Consider the following 27,876-nt stretch of genomic DNA (forward strand, 5'->3'; position numbering starts at 1 on the left):
AGGTCTTAACTCGCATTATACAGACCTCTTGAGAGACCCTTACCAACGTCAGAGTGCGGTCGCGTTCACACCCAATCAAAGCCGAGTATAGCTCCTCGAAACAACACACTTTGGCGACAATTGGATGCCTGGTTTGTCACTCATAATTTAGGGCGTTGATGAACAATGGCACGAAAGGCCACAAATTAGAATTGTTAGTGCTATCCGAGATCCTTGGGACATAATAACCTTTACTCTAACCTTAACCATTTTACATGTCAACTTCAATTGGGCCAACATCAATGTCGTGACGTGCCAAGGATCCCGAATAGCTTTACGCCAAATGATAATAGCATGCGTTTGTACTACCGTTAGCTAGCTGTCAACAGCAGTAGATAGGAAGAGTTAGACTAACGTTTATATAGCTACATTTTTATAAAAAAAAAAAAAGACAATCGCATGTTAAATATGCAATATCTCGTTACCAGATGTGCAAGGTATGACGCTTTTATCTTGTTGTATTTTCGCAATATGTTTTTAGCACGCGAGCTAACTGACGTTAATGTAACTGTTACTATCAACGAATAGCATGCTAACTTTAGCTAGCTACAGTACCTAGCGCCAAAACCAATAATTGGCATCGTTTAAGACATCACGAGCTACACGTATAAAAGGTTAACTCTGTCAATCCTCACATGCTGAAATCCCCCATGACTAGTTTTGAAAGCAGTCTCAATGCACAGTTGGGAGTAGGCTATAATGCAATATCTGTGGTATGCATGTCATCAGCACTGCACTCCTCGTAACAGATTCACCCTCTCCTTGGTAGGGCCAGGACTTTATCCTAGACTTGTCACTTGGTCAGGAAACGCTATTGGTCTTTGGTACTACATTTGTTTTTCTGACAACCAAAAAAGTGTATGACTTATCCTACTACAACTCACCGATTATTATTGTTTCAACAAGGGCATTACGGATGTATTATCCTGAACTGGTGCCCAGCGTGACTGTTCTGTACTCTGATATCGAAAATATTCCCATCGGTGAAGTAATTTAGTGCTCCTACAACCACAAAACAACCATGGACACCTACGTAGCCATCCATGGCAAGAACATATCCCACAATCCCCTCTCCTCCACCCAAGCCATGTCTATCGACAAGCTCTTCCCGGCTCTCCTGGAGTGTTTTGGGATCATCCTGTGTGGATACATCGCCGGTAGGACGGACATAATCACCTCCTGTCAAGCTAAAGGATTAGGGAACTTTGTGTCTAAATTCGCCCTCCCGGCGCTGCTCTTCAAGAACATGGTTCTGTTGGACTTTAATAACGTGATCTGGTCGTTCCTGTGGAGTATCCTGATAGCCAAGGTGTCGGTGTTCGTCCTGGTGTGTGTTCTGACGCTAGCGGTGGCCAGTCCGGAAAGCAGGTACAGCAAGGCAGGACTCTACTCCATCTTCGCTACGCAGAGCAACGATTTCGCCCTGGGGTATCCCATTGGTGAGGATAGTTGTCTTTTGGAATGTGATCGTAGTACAATAGGGCCAGTTTATTTTTCTTTGGAAAGTTCAACCTCTTTCTCAAAACAGTCCCAGCCGTTCCACACACAGTGCATTCTGAAAGTATTCAGACCCCTTCACTATTTCCACGTTGTTACGTTACAGTCTCATTCTAAAATTGATTACATAGTTTTTACCGTCATCAATCTACACACAATACCCCATAATGACAAAGCAAAAACAGGTTTAGACATTTTTTGCACATTTATTAAAAAATATATATTTATCACATTTCCATAAGTATTCAGACTCTACTCAGTTCTTTGTTGAAGCACCTTTGGCAGTGATTACAGCCTTGACTCTTCTTGGGTATCATGCTACAAGCTTGGGGAGATTCTCCCATTCTTCTCTGCAGATCCTCTCAAGCTCTCTCCTTGGTTGGATGGGGAGCATTGCAGCTCAGCTATTTTCAGGTCTTTCCAGACATGTTCGATCGGGTTCAAGTCCGGGCTCTGGCTGGGCCACTCAAAGACATTCAGAGACTTTTCCCTAAGCCACACCTGCGTTGTCTTGGCTGTGTGCTTAGGGTCGTTGTCCTGTTGGAAGGGGAACCTTCGCCCCAATCTGAGGTCATGAGTGCTCTGGAGCAGGTTTTCATTAAGGATCTCTCTGTACATTGCTCCGTTCATCTTTCCCTCGATCCTGACTAGTCTCTCAGTCCCTGCCGCTGAAAAACATCCCCACTACATGATGCTGACACCACCACGCTTCACCGTAGGGATGGTTTCAGGTTTCTTCCAGACGTGCCGCTTGGTTTTTGCTCTGACATGCACTGTCAACTGGGACCTTTACGTAGTCAGGTGTGTGCCTTTCCAAGTTGTAGAAACAGCTCAAAGATGATCAATGGAAACAGGATGCACCTGAGCTCAATTTATAGTCTAATAGCAAAGGGTCTGAATACTTATGTAAATAATTTATTTCTGTTTATTTTTAATACATTTGCAAACACTTATCAAAACCTCTTTTCGCTTTGTCATTATGGGGTATTGTAATGTCATTATGGGGTATTGTAATGTCATTATGGGGTATTGTAATGTCATTATGGGGTATTGTAATGTCATTATGGGGTATTGTAATGTCATTATGGGGTATTGTAATGTCATTATGGGGTATTGTAATGTCATTATGGGGTATTGTGATGTCATTATGGGGTATTGTGTGTAGATTGATGAGGAAAACATTTAATTTAATCAATTTTAGAATAACGTAACAAAATGTGGAAAAATGGAAGGGGTCTGAATACTTTCCGAATGCTCTGTATTTGTTGGAACATCTGGGAGTCCCTGAGGAGTGGTTTGGAAACCATACAATAACATCTGCCACCCCCCGTCCCTGCAGTGGACGCCCTGTACAGGAACACATATCCAGAGTACCTGCAGTACATCTACCTGGTGGCTCCTGTCTCCCTGATGTTCCTCAATCCCATAGGATTTGCCTTCTGTGAGGTCCAGAAGTGGAAGGACCACCCAGAGAGACAGCAGGGCAAGTTGCAGATCGTCAGAGTGGTGCTGCTGCAGGTCATTTCATCTTGCTTTCTTCTGTGATCAATAGTTTTTTCTTTGTTTTGCAAATGACATTAAATGGTGCTTTATTCTTTATTGGACTAGGAACATATTTAACATTCAATAAAAATTGTAAATACGTAGGATTTTGTAACAAAGAAATTAGAGTGAAAGGATCTGTGTATCTGTTAGCTAGCTGTGATAAGAATGGAAAAACATCTTAATATCACAGTGAATAATAAAGGCTAGAAAACATGGTGTCAGGGTGTGTCTTAGGGGGTTAAAACATGGTGTCAGGGTGTGTCTTAGGGGGTTAAAACATGGTGTCAGGGTGTGTCTTAGGGGGTTAAAACATGGTGTCAGGGTGTGTCTTAGGGGGTTAAAACATGGTGTCAGGGTGTGTCTTAAGGGGTTAAAACATGGTGTCAGGGTGTGTCTTAGGGGGTTAAAACATGGTGTCAGGGTGTGTCTTAGGGGGTTAAAACATGGTGTCAGGGTGTGTCTTAGGGGGTTAAAACATGGTGTCAGGGTGTGTCTTAGGGGGTTAAAACATGGTGTCAGGGTGTGTCTTAGGGGGTTAAAACATGGTGTCAGGGTGTGTCTTAGGGGGTTAAAACATGGTGTCAGGGTGTGTCTTAGGGGGTTAAAACATGGTGTCAGGGTGTGTCTTAGGGGGTTAAAACATGGTGTCAGGGTGTGTCTTAAGGGGTTAAAACATGGTGTCAGGGTGTGTCTTAGGGGGTTAAAACATGGTGTCAGGGTGTGTCTTAGGGGGTTAAAACATGGTGTCAGGGTGTGTCTTAGGGGGTTAAAACATGGTGTCAGGGTGTGTCTTAGGGGGTTAAAACATGGTGTCAGGGTGTGTCTTAGGGGGTTAAAACATGGTGTCAGGGTGTGTCTTAGGGGGTTAAAACATGGTGTCAGGGTGTGTCTTAGGGGGTTGGGTTAAAACATGGTGTCAGGGTGTGTCTAAGGGGGTTGGGTTAACATGGTGTCAGGATGTGTCTTAGGGGGGTGGGTTAAAACATGGTGTCAGGGTGTGTCTTAGGGGGTTGGGTTAACATGGTGTCAGGATGTGTCTTAGGGGTTGGGTTAAAACATGGTGTCTTAGGGGGTTGGGTTAAAACATGGTGTCAGGGTGTGTCTTAGGGGGTTGGGTTAACATGGTGTCTTAGGGGGTTGGGTTAAAACATGGTGTCAGGGGGTGTCTTGGGTTGGGTTAACATGGTGTCAGGGTGTGTCTTAGGGGGTTGGGTTAACATGGTGTCTTAGGGGGTTGGGTTAAAACATGGTGTCAGGGGGTGTCTTAGGGGGTTGGGTTAAAACATGGTGTCAGGATGTGTCTTAGGGGGTTGGGTTAACATGGTGTCTTAGGGGGTTGGGTTAAAACATGGTGTCGGGGTGTGTCTTAGGGGGTTGGGTTAAAACATGGTGTCGGGGAGTGTCTTAGGGGGTTAAAACATGGTGTCGGGGAGTGTCTTAGGGGGTTAAAACATGGTGTCGGGGTGTGTCTTAGGGGGTTAAAACATGGTGTCAGGATGCATCTTAGGGGGTTGGGTTAACATGGTGTCTTAGGGGGTTAAAACATGGTGTCAGGGTGTCTTAGGGGGTTGGGTTAAAACATGGTGTCAGGGTGTCTTAGGGGGTTGGGTTAACGGCAATAAGACACATTTTTGTAGACTGTAAGGAAAGTGGACAGTAAAGTGTTCTTCTATACAGTGGTGGCTGGTGGGCATTGTGTCCCACTTTTATTCAAATCTATTTTATAGGTACTGAAGAACCCGATAGTGTTCATGGTGGTGGTCGGAATCGTGTCCCACTTTGCCCTGGGCCAGAGGATCCCTGCTGTGATGGAGGAGTTTGTGGATGGCCTGGCCAACTCCTTCGGAGGAGCAGCTCTCTTCTACCTGGGACTATCTATGGTGGGACAGGTGGCCAAACTCACCAGGTCTACTGGAGTAGCCCTTATCCTGCTCATCACTGCCAAACTGTGAGTTACAGAAATGTCAAGAACTGACATTCCTTCAAGTCGTTATCAACCTACCCTGTGGGAATGGATGGATAGGGTGCTGACAACTGCATTACTGCTGTCGTAAATAGGGTCCTGTCCTGTCCTAGTGGTACTGTACTGTCCTAGTGGTACTGTCCTCGTGGTACTGTACTGTCCTAGTGGTACTGTCCTGTCCTAGTGGTCCTGTCCTAGTGGTACTGTACTGTCCTAGTGGTCCTGTCCTAATGGTACTGTCCTGCCCTAGTGGTCCTGTCCTCGTGATACTGTCCTGTCCTAGTGGTACTGTCCTAATGGTTATGTCCTAGTGGTACTGTCCTAGTGGTACTGTCCTAGTGGTGTGGTACTGTCCTAGTGGTACTGTTGTAGTGGTACTGTCCTGTTGTAGTGGTACTGTCCTGTCCTAGTGGTACTGTCCTAGTGGTCCTGTCCTAATGGTACTGTCCTGTCCTAGTGGTACTGTCCTGTCCTAGTGGTACTGTCCTGTCCTAGTGGTACTGTCCTGTCCTAATGGTTCTGTCCTAGTGGTACTGTCCTGTCCTAGTGGTCCTGTCCTAGTGGTACTGTACTGTCCTAGTGGTCTTGTCCTAGTGGTACTGTCCTAGTGGTACTGTCCTAATGGCACTGTACTGTCCTAGTGGTCCTGTCCTAGTGGTACTGTCCTAGTGGTACTGTCCTAGTGGTACTGTCCTAATGGTACTGTCCTGTCCTCGTGGTACTGTCCTGTCCTAGTGGTACTGACCTAGTGGTACTGTCTTAATGGTACTGTCCTGTCCTAGTGGTACTGTCCTATCCTAGTGGTACTGTCCTGTCCTAGTGGTACTGTCCTAGTTGTACTGTCCTAGTGTCCTAGTGGTACTGTCCTGTCCTAGTGGTACTGTCCTGTCCTAGTGGTACTGTCCTGTCCTAGTGGTACTGTCCTAGTGGTACTGCCCTAGTGGTGCTGTCCTAGTTGTACTGTCCTAGTGGTCCTAGTTGTACTGTCCTAGTGGTCCTGTCCTAGTGGTACTGTCCTGTCCTAGTGGTACTGTCCTGTCCTAGTGGTACTGTCCTAGTGGTCCTGTCCGAGTGGTACTGTACTGCCCTAGTGGTACTGTCCTAGTGTACTGTACTGTCCTAGTGGTACTGTACTGTCCTAGTGGTGCTGTCCTGTCCTAGTGGTACTGCCCTAGTGGTACTGTCAGAGTGGTACTGTCCTAGTGGTACTGTCCTAGTGGTACTGTCCTAGTGGTACTGTCCTAGTGGTACTGTACTGTCCTAGTGGTACTGTCCTGGTGGTACTGTCCTGGTGGTCCTGTCCTAGTGGTCCTGTCCTAGTGGTCCTGTCCTGTCCTAGTGGTCCTGTCCTAGTGGTCCTGCCCTAGTGATACTGTCCTGTCCTAGTGGTTCTGTCCTGGTGGTACTGTCCTAGTGATACTGTCCTGTCCTAGTGGTTCTGTCCTGGTGGTACTGTCCTAGTGATACTGTCCTGTCCTAGTGGTTCTGTCCTGGTGGTACTGTCCTAGTGGTTCTGTCCTGGTGGTACTGTCCTAGTGATACTGTCCTGTCCTAGTGGTTCTGTCCTAGTGGTACTGTCAGAGTGGTACTGTACTGTCCTAGTGGTCCTGTCCTAGTGGTCCTGTCCTAGTGGTCCTGTACTGTCCTAGTGGTACTGTCCTAGTGGTAATGTCCTGTCCTAGTGGTCCTGTCCTAGTGGTACTGTCCTGTCCTAGTGGTCCTGTACTAGTGGTCCTGTCCTGTCCTAGTGGTCCTGTCCTAGTGGTCCTGTCCTAGTGGTCCTGTACTAGTGGTCCTGTCCTGTCCTAGTGGTACTGTCCTAGTTGTACTGTCCTAGTGGTACTGTACTGTCCTAGTGGTACTGTACTGTCCTAGTGGTCCTGTCCTAGTGGTACTGTCCCAGTGGTACTGTCTTAGTGTCCTAACACAGTGTTGTCTGTCTCTCCTATGTAGGCTGGTGATGCCTCTCATCTGTAAGGACATGGTCGACCTGCTGGACTCTACAGGTTCCAACAGCAGCAGTCTGAACCACTCCAGCCTGTCCAACTATGCCTTTCTCTACGGGGTGTTCCCCCCTGCTCCCAGCGTAGCCATCTACGCATCACAGTACAACATGGAGCTGGACGTGGTGAGTTGGTACCACACACACACACACCACAGTACAACATGGAGCTGGACGTGGTGAGTTGGTACCCCACACACACACACACACATTAGATCACATCACAGTATGGAGCTGGACGTGGTGAGTTGGTACCACACACACACACACATTACATCACATCACAGTATGGAGCTGGACGTGGTGAGTTGGTAACACACACACACACCACAGTACAACATGGAGCTGGACGTGGTGAGTTGGTACCACACACATACACACATCACAGTGCAACATGGAGCTGGAAGTGGTGAGTTGGTAACATACACACACACACACACACACACACACACACACACACACACACACACACACACACACACACACACACACACACACCACAGTACAACATGGAGCTGGACGTGGTGAGTTGGTACCACACACACACACACACACACACCACAGTACAACATGGAGCTGGACGTGGTGAGTTGGTACCACACACACACACATCACAGTACAACATGGAGCTGGAAGTGGTGAGTTGGTACCACACACACACACACACACACACACACATCACAGTACAACATGGAGCTGGAAGTGGTGAGTTGGTACCACACACACACACACACACACACACACACATCACAGTACAACATGGAGCTGGATGTGGTGAGTTGGTACCACACACACACACACACCACAGTACAACATGGAGCTGGACGTGGTGAGTTGGTACCACACACACACACACCACAGTACAACATGGAGCTGGACGTGGTGAGTTGGTACCACACACACACACACCACAGTACAACATGGAGCTGGACGTGGTGAGTTGGTACCACACACACACCACAGTACAACATGGAGCTGGACGTGGTGAGTTGGTACCACACACACACACACCACAGTACAACATGGAGCTGGACGTGGTGAGTTGGTACCACACACACACACACCACAGTACAACATGGAGCTGGATGTGGTGAGTTGGTACCACACACACACACACCACAGTACAACATGGAGCTGGACGTGGTGAGTTGGTACCACACACACACACACACACACATATCAGAGTACAACATGGAGCTGGACGTGGTGAGTTGGTCACACACATACACACACACACACACATCACAGTACAACATGGGGCTGGAAGTGGTGAGTTGGTAACACACACACACACACACATCACAGAACAACATGGAGCTGGACGTGGTGAGTTGGTCACACACATACACACACACACACATCACAGTACAACATGGGGCTGGAAGTGGTGAGTTGGTAACACACACACACACACATCACAGTACAACATGGAGCTGGAAGTGGCGAGTATTACATTATCAATTCATATTTAATTTCTTAGCTAATAGCCACCTTTCTAGACAGCCAAGGCTTGTATTTACACATGTCTCTCTCTACCTCTCTGTCTGTCCTCCTGTAGGTGACGTCAGGGATGGTGATCAGCACGTTCCTGTCTGCCCCCATCATGTACGTGTCAGCCTGGCTCCTGACCATCCCCCTGATGAACCCCAAGCCACTGGTCACTGAGCTGCAGAATGTCAGCTTCAACATCAGCATCGTCAGCCTGGTCGCACTGGTGAGGGTTCTCTCTATTTCTGTTCTTATCTGTCTCTCTCTGTTTCTCTCTGTCTGTCTGTCTCTGTTTCTCTCTCTCTCTGTCTCTCTCTGTTTCTCTCTCTCTATTTCTGTTCTTATCTGTTTCTCTCTCTCTGTTTCTCTCTGTCTGTCTCTCTCTGTTTCTCTCTCTCTGTTTCTGTCTCTCTGTCTCTCTCTTTCTCTCTCTCTCTGTCTCTCTCTGTTTCTCTCTGTCTGTCTGTCTCTGTTTCTCTCTCTCTCTGTTTCTCTCTCTCTATTTCTGTTCTTATCTGTCTCTCTCTGTTTCTCTCTCTCTATTTCTGTTCTTATCTGTCTCTCTGTTTCTCTCTGTCTGTCTCTCTCTGTTTCTCTCTCTCTCTGTCTGTTTCTCTCTCTCTCTGTTTCTCTGTTTCTCTCTATTTCTGTTCTTATCTGTCTCTCTCTGTTTCTCTCTCTCTCTGTCTCTCTGTTTCTCTCTCTCTCTGTCTCTCTGTTTCTCTCTCTCTATTTCTGTTCTTATCTGTCTCTCTCTGTTTCACTCTCTCTGTCTCTGTTTCTCTCTCTTTCTCTCTCTCTCTGTTTTGCTCTCGCTGTCTCTCTATTTCTGTTCTTATCTGTCTCTCTCTGTTTCTCTCTCGCTGTCTCTCTCTGTTTCTCTCTCGCTGTCTCTCTCTGTTTTTCTCTCGCTGTCTCTCTCTGTCTATCTCTCTCGCTCTCTCTACATGAAAGGCCAATGAAGAAGGCAGACTTTGACACTCTTTTCAATAGGCTTGGTTGTCCTCCATGTGTGGTCCTGTCTGACTTTAGCTGATTGAAGCAAGGGGTTGGTCAGGGCTTACTGACTCCATGGTGTTCATCAGGGCTTGCTGTATCCATGGTGTTGATCAGGGCTTGCTGTATCCATGGTGTTCATCAGGGCTTGCTGTATCCATGGTGTTCATCAGGGCTTACTGTATCCATGGTGTTCATCAGGGCTTGCTGTATCCATGGTGTTCATCAGGGCTTACTGTATCCATGGTGTTCATCAGGGCTTACTGTATCCATGGTGTTCATCAGGGCTTGCTGTATCCATGGTGTTGATCAGGGCTTGCTGACTCCATGGTGTTGATCAGGGCTTGCTGTATCCATGGTGTTGATCAGGGCTTGCTGTATCCATGGTGTTGATCAGGGCTTGCTGTATCCATGGTGTTCATCAGGGCTTACTGTATCCATGGTGTTGATCAGGGCTTACTGTATCCATGGTGTTGGTCAGGGCTTACTGACTCCATGGTGTTCATCAGGGCTTACTGTATCCATGGTGTTCATCAGGGCTTACTGTATCCATGGTGTTGATCAGGGCTTACTGTATCCATGGTGTTGATCAGGGCTTACTGTATCCATGGTGTTGATCAGGGCTTACTGTATCCATGGTGTTGATCAGGGCTTACTGTATCCATGGTGTTCATCAGGGCTTGCTGACTCCATGGTGTTGATCAGGGCTTGCTGACTCCATGGTGTTGATCAGGGCTTACTGACTCCATGGTGTTGATCAGGGCTTACTGACTCCATGGTGTTGATCATAGCTTACTGACTCCATGGTGTTGATCAGGGCTTGCTGTATCCATGGTGTTGATCAGGGCTTACTGACTCCATGGTGTTGATCAGGGCTTACTGACTCCATGGTGTTGATCATAGCTTACTGACTCCATGGTGTTGATCAGGGCTTGCTGTATCCATGGTGTTGATCAGGGCTTGCTGACTCCATGGTGTTTATCAGGGCTTACTGACTCCATGGTGTTGATCAGGGCTTGCCGTATCCATTGTGTTTATCAGGGCTTACTGTATCCATGGTGTTGGTCAGGGCTTGCTGTATCCATGGTGTTGGTCAGGGCTTGCTGTATCCATGGTGTTGATCAGGGCTTGCTGTATCCATGGTGTTTATCAGGGCTTGCTGTATCCATGGTGTTTATCAGGGCTTACTGTATCCATGGTGTTGATCAGGGCTTGCTGTATCCATGGTGTTGGTCAGGGCTTGCTGTATCCATGGTGTTTATCAGGGCTTGCTGTATCCATGGTGTTCATCAGGGCTTGCTGTATCCATGGTGTTGATCAGGGCTTGCTGTATCCATGGTGTTGATCAGGGCTTGCTGTATCCATGGTGTTTATCAGGGCTTGCTGTATCAATGGTGTTTATCAGGGCTTGCTGTATCCAAGGTGTTTATCAGGGCTTGCTGTATCCATGGTGTTGATCAGGGCTTGCTGTATCCATGGTGTTGATCAGGGCTTGCTGTATCCATGGTGTTGATCAGGGCTTGCTGTATCCATGGTGTTCATCAGGGCTTACTGTATCCATGGTGTTCATCAGGGCTTGCTGTATCCATGGTGTTGATCAGGGCTTACTGACTCCATGGTGTTGGTCAGGGCTTACTGACTCCATGGTGTTCATCAGGGCTTACTGTATCCATGGTGTTGATCAGGGCTTACTGTATCCATGGTGTTGATCAGGGCTTACTGTATCCATGGTGTTGGTCAGGGCTTACTGACTCCATGGTGTTCATCAGGGCTTACTGTATCCATGGTGTTCATCAGGGCTTACTGACTCCATGGTGTTCATCAGGGCTTACTGTATCCATGGTGTTGATCAGGGCTTACTGTATCCATGGTGTTGATCAGGGCTTACTGTATCCATGGTGTTGATCAGGGCTTACTGTATCCATGGTGTTGATCAGGGCTTACTGTATCCATGGTGTTCATCAGGGCTTGCTGACTCCATGGTGTTGATCAGGGCTTGCTGACTCCATGGTGTTGATCAGGGCTTACTGACTCCATGGTGTTGATCAGGGCTTACTGACTCCATGGTGTTGATCATAGCTTACTGACTCCATGGTGTTGATCAGGGCTTGCTGTATCCATGGTGTTGATCAGGGCTTACTGACTCCATGGTGTTGATCAGGGCTTACTGACTCCATGGTGTTGATCATAGCTTACTGACTCCATGGTGTTGATCAGGGCTTGCTGTATCCATGGTGTTGATCAGGGCTTGCTGACTCCATGGTGTTTATCAGGGCTTACTGACTCCATGGTGTTGATCAGGGCTTGCCGTATCCATTGTGTTTATCAGGGCTTACTGTATCCATGGTGTTGGTCAGGGCTTGCTGTATCCATGGTGTTGGTCAGGGCTTGCTGTATCCATGGTGTTGATCAGGGCTTGCTGTATCCATGGTGTTTATCAGGGCTTGCTGTATCCATGGTGTTTATCAGGGCTTACTGTATCCATGGTGTTGATCAGGGCTTGCTGTATCCATGGTGTTGGTCAGGGCTTGCTGTATCCATGGTGTTTATCAGGGCTTGCTGTATCCATGGTGTTCATCAGGGCTTGCTGTATCCATGGTGTTGATCAGGGCTTGCTGTATCCATGGTGTTGATCAGGGCTTGCTGTATCCATGGTGTTTATCAGGGCTTGCTGTATCAATGGTGTTTATCAGGGCTTGCTGTATCCAAGGTGTTTATCAGGGCTTGCTGTATCCATGGTGTTGATCAGGGCTTGCTGTATCCATGGTGTTGATCAGGGCTTGCTGTATCCATGGTGTTGATCAGGGCTTGCTGTATCCATGGTGTTGATCAGGGCTTGCTGTATCCATGGTGTTGATCAGGGCTTGCTGTATCCATGGTGTTGATCAGGGCTTGCTGTATCCATGGTGTTTATCAGGGCTTGCTGTATCCATGGTGTTTATCAGGGCTTGCTGTATCCATGGTGTTTATCAGGGCTTGCTGTATCCATGGTGTTTATCAGGGCTTGCTGTATCCATGGTGTTTATCAGGGCTTGCTGTATCCATGGTGTTTATCAGGGCTTGCTGTATCCATGGTGTTTATCAGGGCTTGCTGTATCCATGGTGTTGATCAGGGCTTGCTGTATCCATGGTGTTGATCAGGGCTTGCTGTATCCATGGTGTTGATCAGGGCTTGCTGTATCCATGGTGTTGATCATGGCTTGCTGTATCCATGGTGTTGATCATGGCTTGCTGTATCCATGGTGTTGATCAGGGCTTGCTGTATCCATGGTGTTGATCAGGGCTTGCTGTATCCATGGTGTTGATCAGGGCTTGCTGTATCCATGGTGTTGATCAGGGCTTGCTGTATCCATGGTGTTGATCAGGGCTTGCTGTATCCATGGTGTTGATCAGGGCTTGCTGTATCCATGGTGTTGATCAGGGCTTGCTGTATCCATGGTGTTGATCAGGGCTTGCTGTATCCATGGTGTTGATCAGGGCTTGCTGTATCCATGGTGTTGATCAGGGCTTGCTGTATCCATGGTGTTGATCAGGGCTTGCTGTATCCATGGTGTAGAATGCAGCTTTAATGATAGAGAATTCATACCAATGGCTTTTTAAAATTCTAATCTACTCTGCAAAGACTTTTGACAAGTTGAGTGGGTTCAAGCTGTATTTAAACACTGGATACACTGAAACACATTGTGTTTGTGTTTGTAGGTGTGGACCATCGCTGTCATTCTCCTCAGTAAGAAGTTCAAGAGGCTCCCACACATGTTTTCTATGAACCTCTTCCTGGCACAGGTTATTACATATGTCCTTCATATACAGGACATTCTGAAAGGGATAGTTCATATATCCTTCATATACAGTACATTCTGAAGGGGTTATTACATATGTCCTTCATATACAGTACATTCTGAAAGGGTTATTACATATATATCCTTCATATACAGGACATTCTGAAGGGGTTATTACATATGTCCTTCATATACAGGACATTCTGAAAGGGTTATTACATATATATCCTTCATATACAGTACATTCTGAAAGGGTTATTACATATATATCCTTCATATACAGGACATTCTGAAGGGGTTATTACATATGTCCTTCATATACAGGACATTCTGAAAGGGTTATTACATATGTCCTTCATATACAGGACATTCTGAAAGGGTTATTTCATATACAGTACATTCTAAAGGGTTATTACATATGTCCTTCATATACAGTTCATTCTGAAGGGGTTATTACATATGTCCTTCATATACAGTACATTCTGAAAGGGTTATTACATATGTCCTTCATATACAGGACATTCTGAAAGTATTCAGACCCCTTGACTTGTTCCACATTTTGTTACATTACAACCTTATTCTAAAATGGATGAAAAATGTTTTTGCCTCATCAATCTACACACAATACCCCATAATGACAAAGCAAAAACTGTTTAGAAAAGAAGACGTTTTTAGAAAAAAAAAGCTCAAATGCAAATATCACATTTCCATAAGTATTCAGACTCTTTATTCAGTTCTTTGTTGAAGCACCGTTGGCAGCGATTACAGCCTTGAGTCTTCTGGGGATGACGCTACAAACATGGCACACCTGTATTTGGGGAGTTTCTCCCATTCTTCCCTGCAGATCCTCTCAAGCTCTGTCAGGTTGGATGGGGAGCATCGCACCACAGCTATTTTCAGGATTCCCCAGAGATGTTAGATCGGGTTCAAGTCCGGGCTCTGGCTGGGCTACTCAAGGACATCTCAGAGACTTGTCCCGAAGCCACTATTGCATTGTCTTGTCTGTGTGCTTAGGGTCGTTGTCCTATTGGAAGGTGAACCTTCGCCCCCAGTCTGAGGTCCTGAGCGCTCTGGAGCAGGTTTCCATCATGAATCTCTCTGTGCTTTGCGCCGTTCATCTTTCCTTCGATCCTGACTAGTCTCTCAGCCGCTGCCACTGAAAAACATCCCCACAGCATGATGCTACCACCACCACTCTTCACCGTAGGGATGGTGCCAGGTTTCCTCCAGACATGATGCTACCACCACCACGCTTCACCGTAGGGATGGTGCCAGGTTTCCTCCAGACATGATACTACCACCACCACGCTTCACCGTAGGGATGGTGCCAGGTTTCCTCCAGACATGATACTACCACCACCACGCTTCACTGTAGGGATGGTGCCAGGTTTCCTCCAGACATGATACTACCACCACCACGCTTCACCGTAGGGATGGTGCCAGGTTTCCTCCAGACATGATACTACCACCACCACGCTTCACCGTAGGGATGGTGCCAGGTTTCCTCCAGACATGATACTACCACCACCACGCTTCACCGTAGGGATGGTGCCAGGTTTCCTCCAGACATGATACTACCACCACCACGCTTCACCGTAGGGATGGTGCCAGGTTTCCTCCAGATGTGATGCCACCACCACCATGCTTCACCGTAGGGATGGTGCCAGGTTTCCTCCAGAGGTGATGCTTGACATTCAGGCCAAAGTGTTCAATCTGGTTTCATTAGACCAGAGAATCTTGTTTCTCATGGTCTGAGAATCTTTAGGTGCCTTTTGACAAACTCCAAGCGAGCTGTCATGTGCCTTTTACTGAGAAGTGGCTTCTGTCTGGCCACTCTACCATAAAGGCCTGATTGGTGGAGTGTTGCAGAGATGGATGTCCTTCTGGAAGGTTCTCCCACCTCCACAGAGGAACTCTGGAGCTCTGTCATAGTGACCTTCGGGTTCTTGGTCACCTTTCTGACCAAGGCCCTTCTCCCCCGATTGCTTAGTTTGACTGAGCAGCCAGCTCTAGGAAGAGTCTTGGTGGTTCCAAACTTCTTCCATTTAAGAATGATGGAGGCCACTGTGTTCTTAGGGCCCTTCAATGCTGCAGACATGTTTTGGTACCCTTCCCCAGATCTGTGCCTCGACACAATCCTATCTGAGCTCCATTGATAAGTCCTTTGACCTCAAGGCTTGGTTTTTGCTTTGACATGCACTGTCATCTGTGGGACTTTATATAGACAGGTGTGTGCCTTTCCAAATCATGTCAAATCAATTGAATTTACCACAGGTGGACTCCAATCAAGTTGTAGACACATCTCAAGGATGATCAATGGAAACAAGATGCACCTAAGCTCAATTTAGCTTCTCATAGCAAAGGGTCTGAAGACTTATGTAAATAAGGTATTTCAGTTTATTTGTAATAAATTTGCAAACATTTCTAAAAACCTGTTTTTCACTTTATCATTATGGGCTATTGTGTGTCGATATATTAGGAAAAAATGGAATTGAATGCATTTTAGAATAAGTCTAACTTAACAAAATGTGGAAAAGGTTAAGGGGTCTGAATACTTTACGAAGGCACTGTACATAATGTTTTCTATATTCTATACAGTTGAAGTCGGAAGTTTACATACACTTAGGTTAGAGTCATTAACTCGTTTTTCAACCACAAATTTCTTGTTAACAAACTATAGTTTTGGCAAGTCGGTTAGGACATCTACTTTGTGCATGACACAAGTAATTTTTCCAACAATTGTTTACAGACAGATTATTTAACTTATAATTCACTGTATCACAATTCCAGTGGGTCAGAAGTTTATATACACTAAGTTGACTGTGCCTTTAAACAGCTTGGAAAATTCCTGAAAATTGTCATGACTTTAGAAGCTTCTGATAGGCTAATTGACATAATTTGAGTCAATTGGAGGTTTACCTGTAGATGTATGTCAAGGCCTACCTTCAAACTCAGTGTCTCTTTGCTTGACATCATGGGAAAATGTTTAAAAAATCAGCCAAGACCTCAGAAAAACAATTGTAGACCTCCACATGTCTGGCTCATTATGGGAGCCATTTCCAAAAACCTGAAGGTGCCACCTTCAGGAAACAAGTACAAATGTATCTATATCCACAGTAAAACAAGTCCTATATCGACATAACCTGAAAGGCCGCTCAGCAAGGAAGAAGCCACTGCTCCAAAACGGCCATAAAAAAGCCAGACTACGGTTTGCAACTTCACATGGGGACAAAGATCGTACTTTTTGAAGAAATGTCCTCTGGTCTGATGAAACAAAAATAGAACTGTTTGGCCATAATGACCATCGTTATGTTTGGAGGAAAAGGGGGGATGCTTGCATGCTGAAGAACACCATCCCAACCGTGAATCACGGGGGTGGCATCATCATGTTGTGGGGGTGCTTTGCTGCAGGAGGGACTGGTGCACTTCACTAAATAGATGGCATCATGAGGAAAAACAATTATGTGGATATATTGAAGCAATATCTCAAGACATCAGAAGTTAAAGCTTGGTCGCAAATGGGTCTTCCAAATGGGCAATGACCCCAAGCGTACTTCCAAAGTTGTGGCAAAATGGCTTAAGGACAACAAAGTCGAGGGATTGGAGTTGCCATCACAAAGCCCTGACCTCAATCCTACTCGAAACATTTGACGCAAGTTAAACAATTTAAAGGCAATGCTACCAAATACTAATTGATTGTATGTAAACTTCTGACCCACTGGGGATGTGAAAGAAATAAAAACTGAAATAAATCATTCTCTTTACTATTATTCTGACATTCTACATTCTTACAATAAAGTGGTGATCCTAACTGACCTTAGACAGGGAGTTTTATACTAGGATTAAATGTCAGGAATTGTGAAACGACGTTTTTAAATGTATGTAAACTTCCGAATTCAACTGTACACAAGTGATATATAGTAATGTGTCTCTCCTTGTCCCTGTAGTTCCTAGTGTGTGTCGGTATGATCCTGTGGAACTTCGTAGTGAAGCAGGAGGACATCTTGGGACAGGTGTTGACATTCACACTGCTCTATGGGTCACTCTACAGCACATATGTCTGGACTGGTATGTACCATGTGTCTGGACTGGTATGTACCATGTGTCTGGACTGGTATGTACCATGCGTGTCTGGACTGGTATGTACAGTATGTGTCTGGACTGGTATGTACCATGTGTCTGGACTGGTATGTACCGTATGTGTCTGGACTGGTATGTACCATGCGTGTCTGGACTGGTATGTACCGTGTGTGTGTCTGGACTGGTATGTTGTACTGTATCTGGTATGTACTGTGTGTCTGGACTTGTATGTACCGTGTGTGAGTCTGGGCTGGTATGTACCGCGTGCGAGTCTGGGCTGGTATGTACCACGTGTGTGTCTGGACTGGTATGTTGTACTGTATCTGGTATGTACCGTGTGTCTGGACTTGTATGTACCGTGTGTGAGTCTGGGCTTGTATGTACCGCGTGTGTGTCTGGACTGGTATGTACCGTGTGTGTGTCTGGACTGGTATGTGCAGCGTGTCTGGACTGTTATGTACCGTGTGTCTGGACTTGTATGTACCGTGTGTGTGTCTGGGCTGGTATGTACCGCATCTTTGGACTTGTATGTACCACGTGTGAGTCTGGGCTGGTATGTACCGTTTGTGTGTCTGGACTGTTATGTACCGTGTGTCTGGACTTGTATGTATCGCGTGTGTGTCTGGACTGGTATGTACCGTGTGTGAGTCTGGACTGGTATGTACCGTGTGTGAGTCTGGACTGGTATGTACCGTGTGTCTGGACTGGTATGTACCGCGTGTGTGTCTGGACTGGTATGTACCGCGTGTGTGTCTGGACTGGTATGTTGTACTGTATCTGGTATGTACCATGTGTCTGGACTTGTATGTACCGTGTGTGAGTCTGGGCTGGTATGTACCGCGTGTGTGTCTGGACTGGTATGTACCGTGTGTGTGTCTGGACTGGTATGTGCAGCGTGTCTGGACTGTTATGTACCGCGTGTGAGTCTGGACTGGTATGTACCGCGTGTGAGTCTGGACTGGTATGTACCGCGTGTGTGTCTGGACTGGTATGTACCGTGTGTGTCTGGACTGGTATGTGCCGCGTGTCTGGTCTGGTATGTACCGCGTGTGAGTCTGGGCTGGTATGTACCGCGTGTGTGTCTGGGCTGGTATGTACCGCATGTGTGTTTGGACTGGTATGTGCCGCATGTCTGGACTGTTATGTACCGTGTGTCTGGACTTGTATGTACCGTGCGCGTGTCTGGACTGGTATGTACCGCGTGCGTGTCTGGACTGGTATGTTGTACTGTATCTGGTATGTGCCGTGTGTCTGGACTGGTATGTGCCGTGTGTCTGGACTGGTATGTGCCGTGTGTCTGGACTGGTATGTGCCGTGTGTCTGGACTGGTATGTACCGTGTGTCTGGACTGGTATGTGCCGTGTGTCTGGACTGGTATGTGCCGTGTGTCTGGACTGGTATGTACCGTGTGTCTGGACTGGTATGTGCCGTGTGTCTGGACTGGTATGTACCGTGTGTCTGGACTGGTATGTACCGTGTGTCTGGACTGGTATGTGCCGTGTGTCTGGACTGGTATGTGCCGTGTGTCTGGACTGGTATGTGCCGTGTGTCTGGACTGGTATGTACCGTGTGTCTGGACTGGTATGTACCGTGTGTCTGGACTGGTATGTACCGTGTGTCTGGACTGGTATGTACCGTGTGTCTGGACTGGTATGTTGTACTGTATCTGGTATGTACCTCTCTGTTTAGTTCTCATTCCTCTCTATTTGGTTCTGTCTGGGTCTGACTATAGGTCTCATTCCTCTCTATTTGGTTCTGTCTGGGTCTGACTATAGGTCTCATTCCTCTCTGTTTGGTTCTGTCTGGGTCTGACTATAGGTCTCATTCCTCTCTGTTTGGTTCTGACCAAGAAGGACAATTTTCTGAGGATTCCACCTTGGGTCTTCATGGTCTTTGGCTGGGGGTACGTTGTGTGTGTGTGTGTGTGTGTGTGTGTGTGTGTGTGTGTGAAACAGTGTATTGTATGTTTGTGTTCCTCAAACCTAACCTTACAGTGTTGTTCTCTTCCACAGCATACCGTTCCTCATCCTTGGAGGTCTGCTCCTGGCAGGAGAGAGGATGCCTGATACTGTAGACTCTGCCTTCTTCTATGGCAGGGCTCAGGAGAGAGGATGCCTGATACTGTAGACTCTGCCTTCTTCTATGGCAGGGCTCAGGAGAGAGGATGCCTGATACTGTAGACTCTGCCTTCTTCTATGGCAGGGCTCAGGTGAGAGGATGCCTGATACTGTAGACTCTGCCTTCTTCTATGGCAGGGCTCAGGTGAGAGGATGCCTGATACTGTAGACTCTGCCTTCTTCTATGGCAGGGCTCAGGAGAGAGGATGCCTGATACTGTAGACTCTGCCTTCTTCTATGGCAGGGCTCAGGAGAGAGGATGCCTGATACTGTAGACTCTGCCTTCTTCTATGGCAGGGCTCAGGAGAGAGGATGCCTGATACTGTAGACTCTGCCTTCTTCTATGGCAGGGCTCAGGTGAGAGGATGCCTGATACTGTAGACTCTGCCTTCTTCTATGGCAGGGCTCAGGAGAGAGGATGCCTGATACTGTAGACTCTGCCTTCTTCTATGGCAGGGCTCAGGTGAGAGGATGCCTGATACTATAGACTCTGCCTTCTATGGCAGGGCTCAGGAGAGAGGATGCCTGATACTATAGACTCTGCCTTCTTCTATGGCAGGGCTCAGGTGAGAGGATGCCTGATACTATAGACTCTGCCTTCTATGGCAGGGCTCAGGAGAGAGGATGCCTGATACTATAGACTCTGCCTTCCTCTATGGCAGGGCTCAGGAGAGAGGATGCCTGATACTATAGACTCTGCCTTCTATGGCAGGGCTCAGGAGAGAGGATGCCTGATACTAATAGACTCTGCCTTCCTCTATGGCAGGGCTCAGGAAAGGGGCCACCTGTGATTTTAGTTTACTGGAATACAGATCCACTGTATAGTTCTCCCTGAGTTGACTACACTTTACAGATCTGGAGCCAGTCCTAAAGGTTTTACACATCACACACAGGGAAGCTAGAAACCATTATACACAGGCAGTTAGAAAAGCCAAGGCTAGCTTTTTCAAGCAGAAATTTGCTTCCTGCAACACTAACTCGAAAAAGTTCTGGGACACTGTAAAGTCCATGGAGACTCCTCCCAGCTGCCCACTGCACTGAAGATAGGAAACACTGTCACCACTGATAAATCCACCATAATTGAGAATTTCAATAAGCATTTTTCTACGGCTGGCCATGCTTTCCACCTGGCTACTCCTACCCCGGACAACAGCACTGCACCCCCAACAGCAACTCGCCCAAGCCTTCCCCATTTCTCCTTCTCCCAAATCCATTCAGCTGATGTTCTGAAAGAGCTGCAAAATCTGGACCCCTACAAATCAGCCGGGCTAGACAATCTGGACCCTTTCTTTCTAAAATTATCTGCCGAAATTGTTGCCACCCCTATTACTAGCCTGTTCAACCTCTCTTTCGTGTCGTCTGAGATTCCCAAAGATTGGAAAGCAGCTGCGGTCATCCCCCTCTTCAAAGGGGGGGACACTCTTGACCCAAACTGCTACAGACCTATATCTATCCTACCGTGCCTTTCTAAGGTCTTCGAAAGCCAAGTCAACAAACAGATTACCGACCATTTCGAATCTCACCATACCTTCTCTGCTATGCAATCTGGTTTCAGAGCTGGTCATGGGTGCACCTCAGCCACGCTCAAGGTCCTAAACGATATCTTAACCGCCATCGATAAGAAACATTACTGTGCAGCCGTATTCATTGATCTGGCCAAGGCTTTCGACTCTGTCAATCACCATATCCTCATCGGCAGACTCGACAGCCTTGGTTTCTCAAATGATTTCCTCGCCTGGTTCACCAACTACTTCTCTGATAGAGTTCAGTGTGTCAAATCGTAGGGTCTGCTGTCCGGACCTCTGGCAGTCTCTATGGGGGTGCCACAGGGTTCAATTCTTGGACCGACTCTCTTCTCTGTATACATCAATGAGGTCGCTCTTGCTGCTGGTGAGTCCCTGATCCACCTCTACGCAGACGACACCATTCTGTATACTTCCGGCCCTTCTTTGGACACTGTGTTAACAACCCTCCAGGCAAGCTTCAATGCCATACAACTCTCCTTCCGTGGCCTCCAATTGCTCTTAAATACAAGTAAAACTAAATGCATGCTCTTCAACCGATCGCTACCTGCACCTACCCGCCTGTCCAACATCACTACTCTGGACGGCTCTGACTTAGAATACGTGGACAACTACAAATACTTAGGTGTCTGATTAGACTGTAAACTCTCCTTCCAGACCCATATCAAACATCTCCAATCCAAAGTTAAATCTAGAATTGGCTTCCTATTTCGCAACAAAGCATCCTTCACTCATGCTGCCAAACATACCCTTGTAAAACTGACCATCCTACCAATCCTCGACTTTGGCGATGTCATTTACAAAATAGCCTCCCTACTCAACAAATTGGATGCAGTCTATCACAGTGCAATCCGTTTTATCACCAAAGCCCCATATACTACCCACCATTGCGACCTGTACGCTCTCGTTGGCTGGCCCTCGCTTCATACTCGTCGCCAAACCCACTGGCTCCATGTCATCTACAAGACCCTGCTAGGTAAAGTCCCCCCTTATCTCAGCTCACTGGTCACCATAGCATCTCCCACCTGTAGCACACGCTCCAGCAGGTATATATCTCTAGTCACCCCCAAAACCAATTCTTTCTTTGGCCGCCTCTCCTTCCAGTTCTCTGCTGCCAATGACTGGAACGAACTACAAAAATCTCTGAAACTGGAAACACTTATCTCCCTCACTAGCTTTAAGCACCAACTGTCAGAGCAGCTCACAGATTACTGCACCTGTACATAGCCCACCTATAATTTAGCCCAAACAACTACCTCTTTCCCAACTGTATTTAATTTTTATTTATTTATTTATTTTGCTCCTTTGCACCCCATTATTTTTATTTCTACTTTGCACATTCTTCCATTGCAAAACTACCATTCCAGTGTTTTACTTGCTATATTGTATTTACTTTGCCATCATGGCCTTTACCTCCCTTCTCACCTCATTTGCTCACATTGTATATAGACTTGTTTCTACTGTATTATTGACTGTATGTTTGTTTTACTCCATGTGTAACTCTGTGTCGTTGTATCTGTCGAACTGCTTTGCTTTATCTTGGCCAGGTCGCAATTGTAAATGAGAACTTGTTCTCAACTTGCCTACCTGGTTAAATAAAGGTGTTCTCAACTAGCCTACCTGGTTAAATAAAGGTGAAATAAATAAAATTTAAAAAAATTAAACATAGATCTGGAGCCAGTCCTAAAGGTTTTACACATCACATAGATCTGGAGCCAGTCCTAAAGGTTTTACACATCACATAGATCTGGAGCCAGTCCTAAAGGTTTTACACATCACATAGATCTGGAGCCAGTCCTAAAGGTTTTACACATCACATAGATCTGGAGCCAGTCCTAAAGGTTTTACACATCACATAGATCTGGAGCCAGTCCTAAAGGTTTTACACATCACATAGATCTGGAGCCAGTCCTAAAGGTTTTACACATCACATAGATCTGGAGCCAGTCCTAAAGGTTTTACACATCACATAGATCTGGAGCCAGTCCTAAAGGTTTTACACATCACATAGATCTGGAGCCAGTCCTAAAGGTTTTACACATCACATAGATCTGGAGCCAGTCCTAAAGGTTTTACACATCACATAGATCTGGAGCCAGTCCTAAAGGTTTTACACATCACATAGATCTGGAGCCAGTCCTAAAGGTTTTACACATCACATAGATCTGGAGCCAGTCCTAAAGGTTTTACACATCACATAGATCTGGAGCCAGTCCTAAAGGTTTTACACATCACATAGATCTGGAGCCAGTCCTAAAGGTTTTACACATCACATAGATCTGGAGCCAGTCCTAAAGGTTTTACACATCACATAGATCTGGAGCCAGTCCTAAAGGTTTTACACATCACATAGATCTGGAGCCAGTCCTAAAGGTTTACCGCTCTCTCTTTCCCCTCTCTCAGATCATCAGTACTGCAGTAGTAGTCTCCTGCAGCATCTTGGTAGGTGGTTTCTCTCTGATGGGTCTCAGCCAGGGCACCAAGGAGAACCAGAACTACCAAGTCCTGGAGAGAGCCTCCAACACAGGTACTATAGAGGACCTGAGGCCCCCTGGACACCAGGAGGACCAGAACTACCAATCCCTGGAGAGAGCCTCCAACACAGGTACTATAGAGGACCTGAGGCCCCCTGGACACCAGGAGGACCAGAACTACCAATCCCTGGAGAGAGCCTCCAACACAGGTACTATAGAGGACCTGAGGCCCCCTGGACACCAGGAGGACCAGACCCCCCCACTGGAGCCCTCAGCACCAGAGACCAGCAACAACAGTGGTAGCTCACTAGACACATTATTGTTTGTTCTAGTTCTGTAAACTTGGGTGCTTTGGTTTACTGGGGATTTCGTATGTAAAACCTTAAATTGCCAACCTAAACATATTGTTAAAAACCATGAGTAGTTTGATTTAACTCAGAACTGTGTCTGTGTGTTGTTGTTGTGTTCCACCCAGACTGTTGTAGCTGTACACAGCCCGTGCCCGACATGATCAATGGCGCCACCAGGAACGACACTCCCACGTCTCTAACAGGTACAGGAACACAACGTGAATGACTACAGCTCTGGTTGGAGTTGTGTTCTAGGTTTATGGGCTGATACTTCGGGCCGTGCTGACCTGTTGTGTCCACTGTGGCTTGTGTTGACTGTGATGCTGTTGCAAAACGTTTTGCTACGGTGTGCACTAATGAATACAACCCTGTTGACTTGTTGTACTGTACCCTCCAGGCCAGTGTGGGGCGCTGTGTGAAACCCAGCAGCAGCCGTGTAGTCCACCGGTCCAGGATGACAGACAGCTGGTCAGACATGTCCTGTTGTGTCTACTCCTCATAGTTTCCCTGCTGGCTGTGAGTGTTATCTATGGTTCTGTTCTGCTCTGTTCTACTCTATTCTGTTCTACTCTATTCTGTTCTACTCTATTCTGTTCTACTCTATTCTGTTACATTCTACTCTACTCTGTTCTGCTCTGTTCTATTCTGTTCTACTCTATTCTGTTCTACTCTATTCTGTTACATTCTACTCTACTCTGTTCTGCTCTGTTCTATTCTGTTCTACTCTATTCTGTTCTACTCTATTCTGTTCTACTCTATTCTGTTCTACTCTATTCTGTTCTGTTCTATTCTACTCTACTCTATTCTGTTCTATTCTGCTCTGCTCTGTTCTACTCTGTTCAATTCTGTTCTACTCTATTCTGTTCTACTCTATTCTGTTCTACTCTATTCTGTTCTAATCTATTCTGTTCTACTCTATTCTACTCTATTCTGTTCTACTCTATTCTGTTCTACTCTATTCTACTCTACTCTATTCTACTCTGTTCTACTCTATTCTACTCTATTCTGTTCTATTCTACTCTACTCTACTCTATTCTACTCTGTTCTACTCTATTCTACTCTGTTCTACTCTATTCTATTCTGTTCTACTCTATTCTGTTCTACTCTGTTCAATTCTGTTCTGTTCAATTCTGTTCTACTGTTCTATTCTTTTATTGCTTGGCCGTGTCCCCTTTCTCTACCTACCCTTGTCCCTGAAGTGTGCACTAGTTCACTCCAATCTCAAACCTCTTCCCTGAATCGGCACTTGTTAACTCTGAAGTGTGCACTTCTCATTCCCCCTCTCTCATGTCTTTCAGAACCTGTCCAGTTGTCTATGGTGGTTGTTCAACCAGGACCCTGGTAGACTGTACCTGGAGCTGCAGTTCTTCTGTGCTGTGGCCAACTATGGACAGGTACGCTCTCGTGTCTATTAGATCATGAGTATAGAAAGGGATTTTACTGTTGCTTACTTTACCTCTCATGTTTCTCAGGGCTTCATTTCGTTTGGTATCTTTGGCCTGGACAGGCATCTGATCATTCTGCCATTCAAGAAGAGGTGAGCTAGGAACTAGGTACTTACTTCAGAGAGCATAGTGCATCGTTGTATTGTCCTAACATCAGCACCTCCTGTATGTTGTATAGTCCCAATATCAGCACCTCCTGTATGTTGTATTGTCCCAACATCAGCACCTCCTGTATGTTATATTGTCCCAACATCAGCACCTCCTGTATGTTGTATTGTCCCAACATCAGTACCTCCTGTATGTTGTATTGTCCCAACATCAGCACCTCCTGTATGTTGTATTGCCCCAACATCAGCACCTCCTGTATGTTGTATTGCCCCAACATCAGCACCTCCTGTATGTTGTATTGTCCCAACATCATCACCTCCTCCTGTATGTTGTATTGTCCCAATATCAGCACCTCCTGTATGTTGTATTGTCCCAACATCAGCACCTCCTGTATGTTGTATTGTCCCAAAGTCAGCACAAGGCCTGATCTAAGTCAGACTTGCCTGAGCCAGGTAGTGTGGCTGTAGAAGATGTGGTTGTTCTGCCCTCTAAGGGGCCTGTGTGTGTCCTGTCCCCCAGGTTAGTGAGCCTATGGCAGGGCAGGGAGAGTGAGGAGGAGCCCCCCTCTGTGGTTCCAGAGGAGATCAGGCTGACCTGCACTCAGTTTGTCCGCTATCATAAAGACCAGTGTGTTCAGGACATAGTGCCCATCAGAAGGTAGGCCACAACATAAACATCAATTATCATTTATTTCATTTATTTATCATTTTTTGTAGCATGATTTCACTCCCAGGACACGTCTGATTGGTGCAGAATCAAAGCTCTAGAATCTATATTAAAACCGTTGACTTGGGTCTCTCGAGTGTCACAGCGGTGTAAGACACTCCGTCACAGTGCTAGCTGTGTCACTACAGATCCTGGTTCGATCCCAGGCTGTGTTGCAGCCGGCCGCGACCGGGAGACCCATGAGGCGGCACACAATTGGCCAGGCGTCGTCCGGGTTAGGGGAGGGTTTGGCCGGCAGGGATGTCCTTGTCCCATCGTGCTCTAGTGACTCCTGTGGCGGGCCGGGCGTAGTGCACGCTGACACGGTCGCCAGTTGTACAGTGTTTCCTCCGACACATTGGTGCGGCTGGCTTCTGGGTTAAGCGAGCAGTGTGTCAAGAAGCAGTGCGGCTTGGCAGGGTTGTGTTTCACCTCTCCAGAGTCCGTACGGGAGTTGCAGCGATGGGACAAGACTGTAACTACCAATTTGGATATCACAAAATATGGGAAGAAAAGGAGTAAAATGATTAAAAAATATTAAAAAATACAATAGAAAAATAAACCGTTGACTGTTAAATGCTACTGCGTGTGCAGATCTAGTAATCCATACCTAGCATGTTACCTACGAGTTGAACTCGTTCTCTACTAACATCCTCTCTATGCATGGCCTAGGATTTTACCCCAGATAATATCTTGCATGTTTCTACCACTAATCCTGTCTTTAGAAATGCATTATTGTATTGTATACTCTGTGAACGGACTGAACCTACCACAGTCTTCTTCGTTGGTAATGCATTATTGTATACTGAACGGACTGAACCTACCACAGTCTTCTTCGTTGGTAATGCATTATTGTACACTCTGAACGGACTGAACCTACCACAGTCTTCTTCGTTGGTAATGCATTATTGTACACTCTGTGAACGGACTGAACCTACCACAGTCTTCTTCGTTGGTAATGCATTATTGTACACTCTGAACGGACTGAACCTACCACAGTCTTCTTCGTTGGTAATGCATCATTGTACACTCTGAACGGACTGAACCTACCACAGTCGTCTTCGTTGGTAATGCATTATTGTACACTCTGAACGGACTGAACCTACCACAGTCTTCTTCGTTGGTAATGCATTCTGGTTTTGGAGTGGTACACAATCCTGGTAGCTACTTTTTACCTTCTTGACTTCCTGTTTCTCTTACGGAACTCTCATCCTCACTAGCACTCCTTTTCTCTCTCTGTTCTCCTTTCTCCTCTTCCTTCATATCTCCACCCTAGTGCTTCTGGGGAAAGCCTGAACAACGGGACAGTAGCTGAATCCTTCCTTTGATACGCAGGTGTGAGGGAGACAGGGTTCAGGAGAGGGAGCGCTCCAGGGAGAGACCTGGTCAGGGGACTTATCCTCCATCCCAGGCCCAGACTCAGGCCACTTTCCTGGGCAGTGATCTAGTGGACTGGCTGGTGAGGGTGGGTCTGACCCGGGACAGGAGGGAAGCCCAGCTCTATGGGGCTCAGCTCCAGCAAGGAGGGATACTGCAACACCTCACACACCAGTTTGGCTTCAAGGACGACACCCTCCTACACTACCGCTTCACTGAGAGGAGCTGGACGCCACCGATGGAAAGGAACAGCATTATGCCTCCTGTGGCCATGTAATGTTCCCAGAGGGGGAGGGGGGGGGGGAATTCATCCAGGCTCTGATCAAGAGTAGTGCACTATGAAGGGAACAGGGCTCTGGTCAAGAGTAGTGCACTATGAAGGGAACAG

At 46.6% G+C, this 27,876-nt stretch overlaps 1 protein-coding gene across 3 annotated transcripts; it reads left to right on the top strand.

The window, feature by feature from the left end:
- Nucleotides 1-399: 399 nt before the first annotated feature.
- LOC109885549 (integral membrane protein GPR155) lies at nt 400-27,836 on the top strand. Of its 3 annotated transcripts, XM_031813465.1 has the most exons (17): nt 400-476; nt 946-1,478; nt 2,876-3,054; nt 4,809-5,029; nt 6,998-7,172; nt 8,605-8,760; nt 13,230-13,313; nt 17,257-17,377; nt 19,208-19,292; nt 19,402-19,492; nt 23,433-23,802; nt 23,979-24,056; nt 24,251-24,369; nt 25,152-25,247; nt 25,326-25,390; nt 25,926-26,063; nt 27,447-27,835. In XM_031813465.1, exons 2-17 carry the CDS (start codon nt 1,061-1,063, stop codon nt 27,763-27,765), a joined length of 2,715 nt encoding a protein of 904 aa, XP_031669325.1. In that variant the 5' UTR covers nt 400-476; nt 946-1,060; the 3' UTR covers nt 27,766-27,835. The 3 variants fall into 3 exon arrangements, with proteins under 3 accessions (XP_031669325.1, XP_031669326.1, XP_031669327.1); XM_031813466.1 differs by having other exon boundaries at nt 423-1,478; nt 2,966-3,054; nt 27,447-27,836; XM_031813467.1 differs by having other exon boundaries at nt 423-1,478; nt 27,388-27,561.
- Nucleotides 27,837-27,876: the final 40 nt, after the last annotated feature.

This window comes from Oncorhynchus kisutch, unplaced genomic scaffold, assembly GCF_002021735.2.
Source record: "Oncorhynchus kisutch isolate 150728-3 unplaced genomic scaffold, Okis_V2 Okis05a-Okis16b_hom, whole genome shotgun sequence".
Lineage (NCBI taxonomy): Eukaryota > Metazoa > Chordata > Actinopteri > Salmoniformes > Salmonidae > Oncorhynchus > Oncorhynchus kisutch.

Bases quoted from the DNA above. Each gene is read 5' to 3' on its own strand.
- LOC109885549 (XM_031813465.1), top strand. From the start codon at position 1,061: ATGGACACCTACGTAGCCATCCATGGCAAGAACATATCCCACAATCCC. The intron at 5,030-6,997 runs GTGAGTTACAGA...TCTCCTATGTAG, and splicing joins CTGCTCATCACTGCCAAACT to GCTGGTGATGCCTCTCATCT. The intron at 7,173-8,604 runs GTGAGTTGGTAC...GTCCTCCTGTAG, and splicing joins ACAACATGGAGCTGGACGTG to GTGACGTCAGGGATGGTGAT.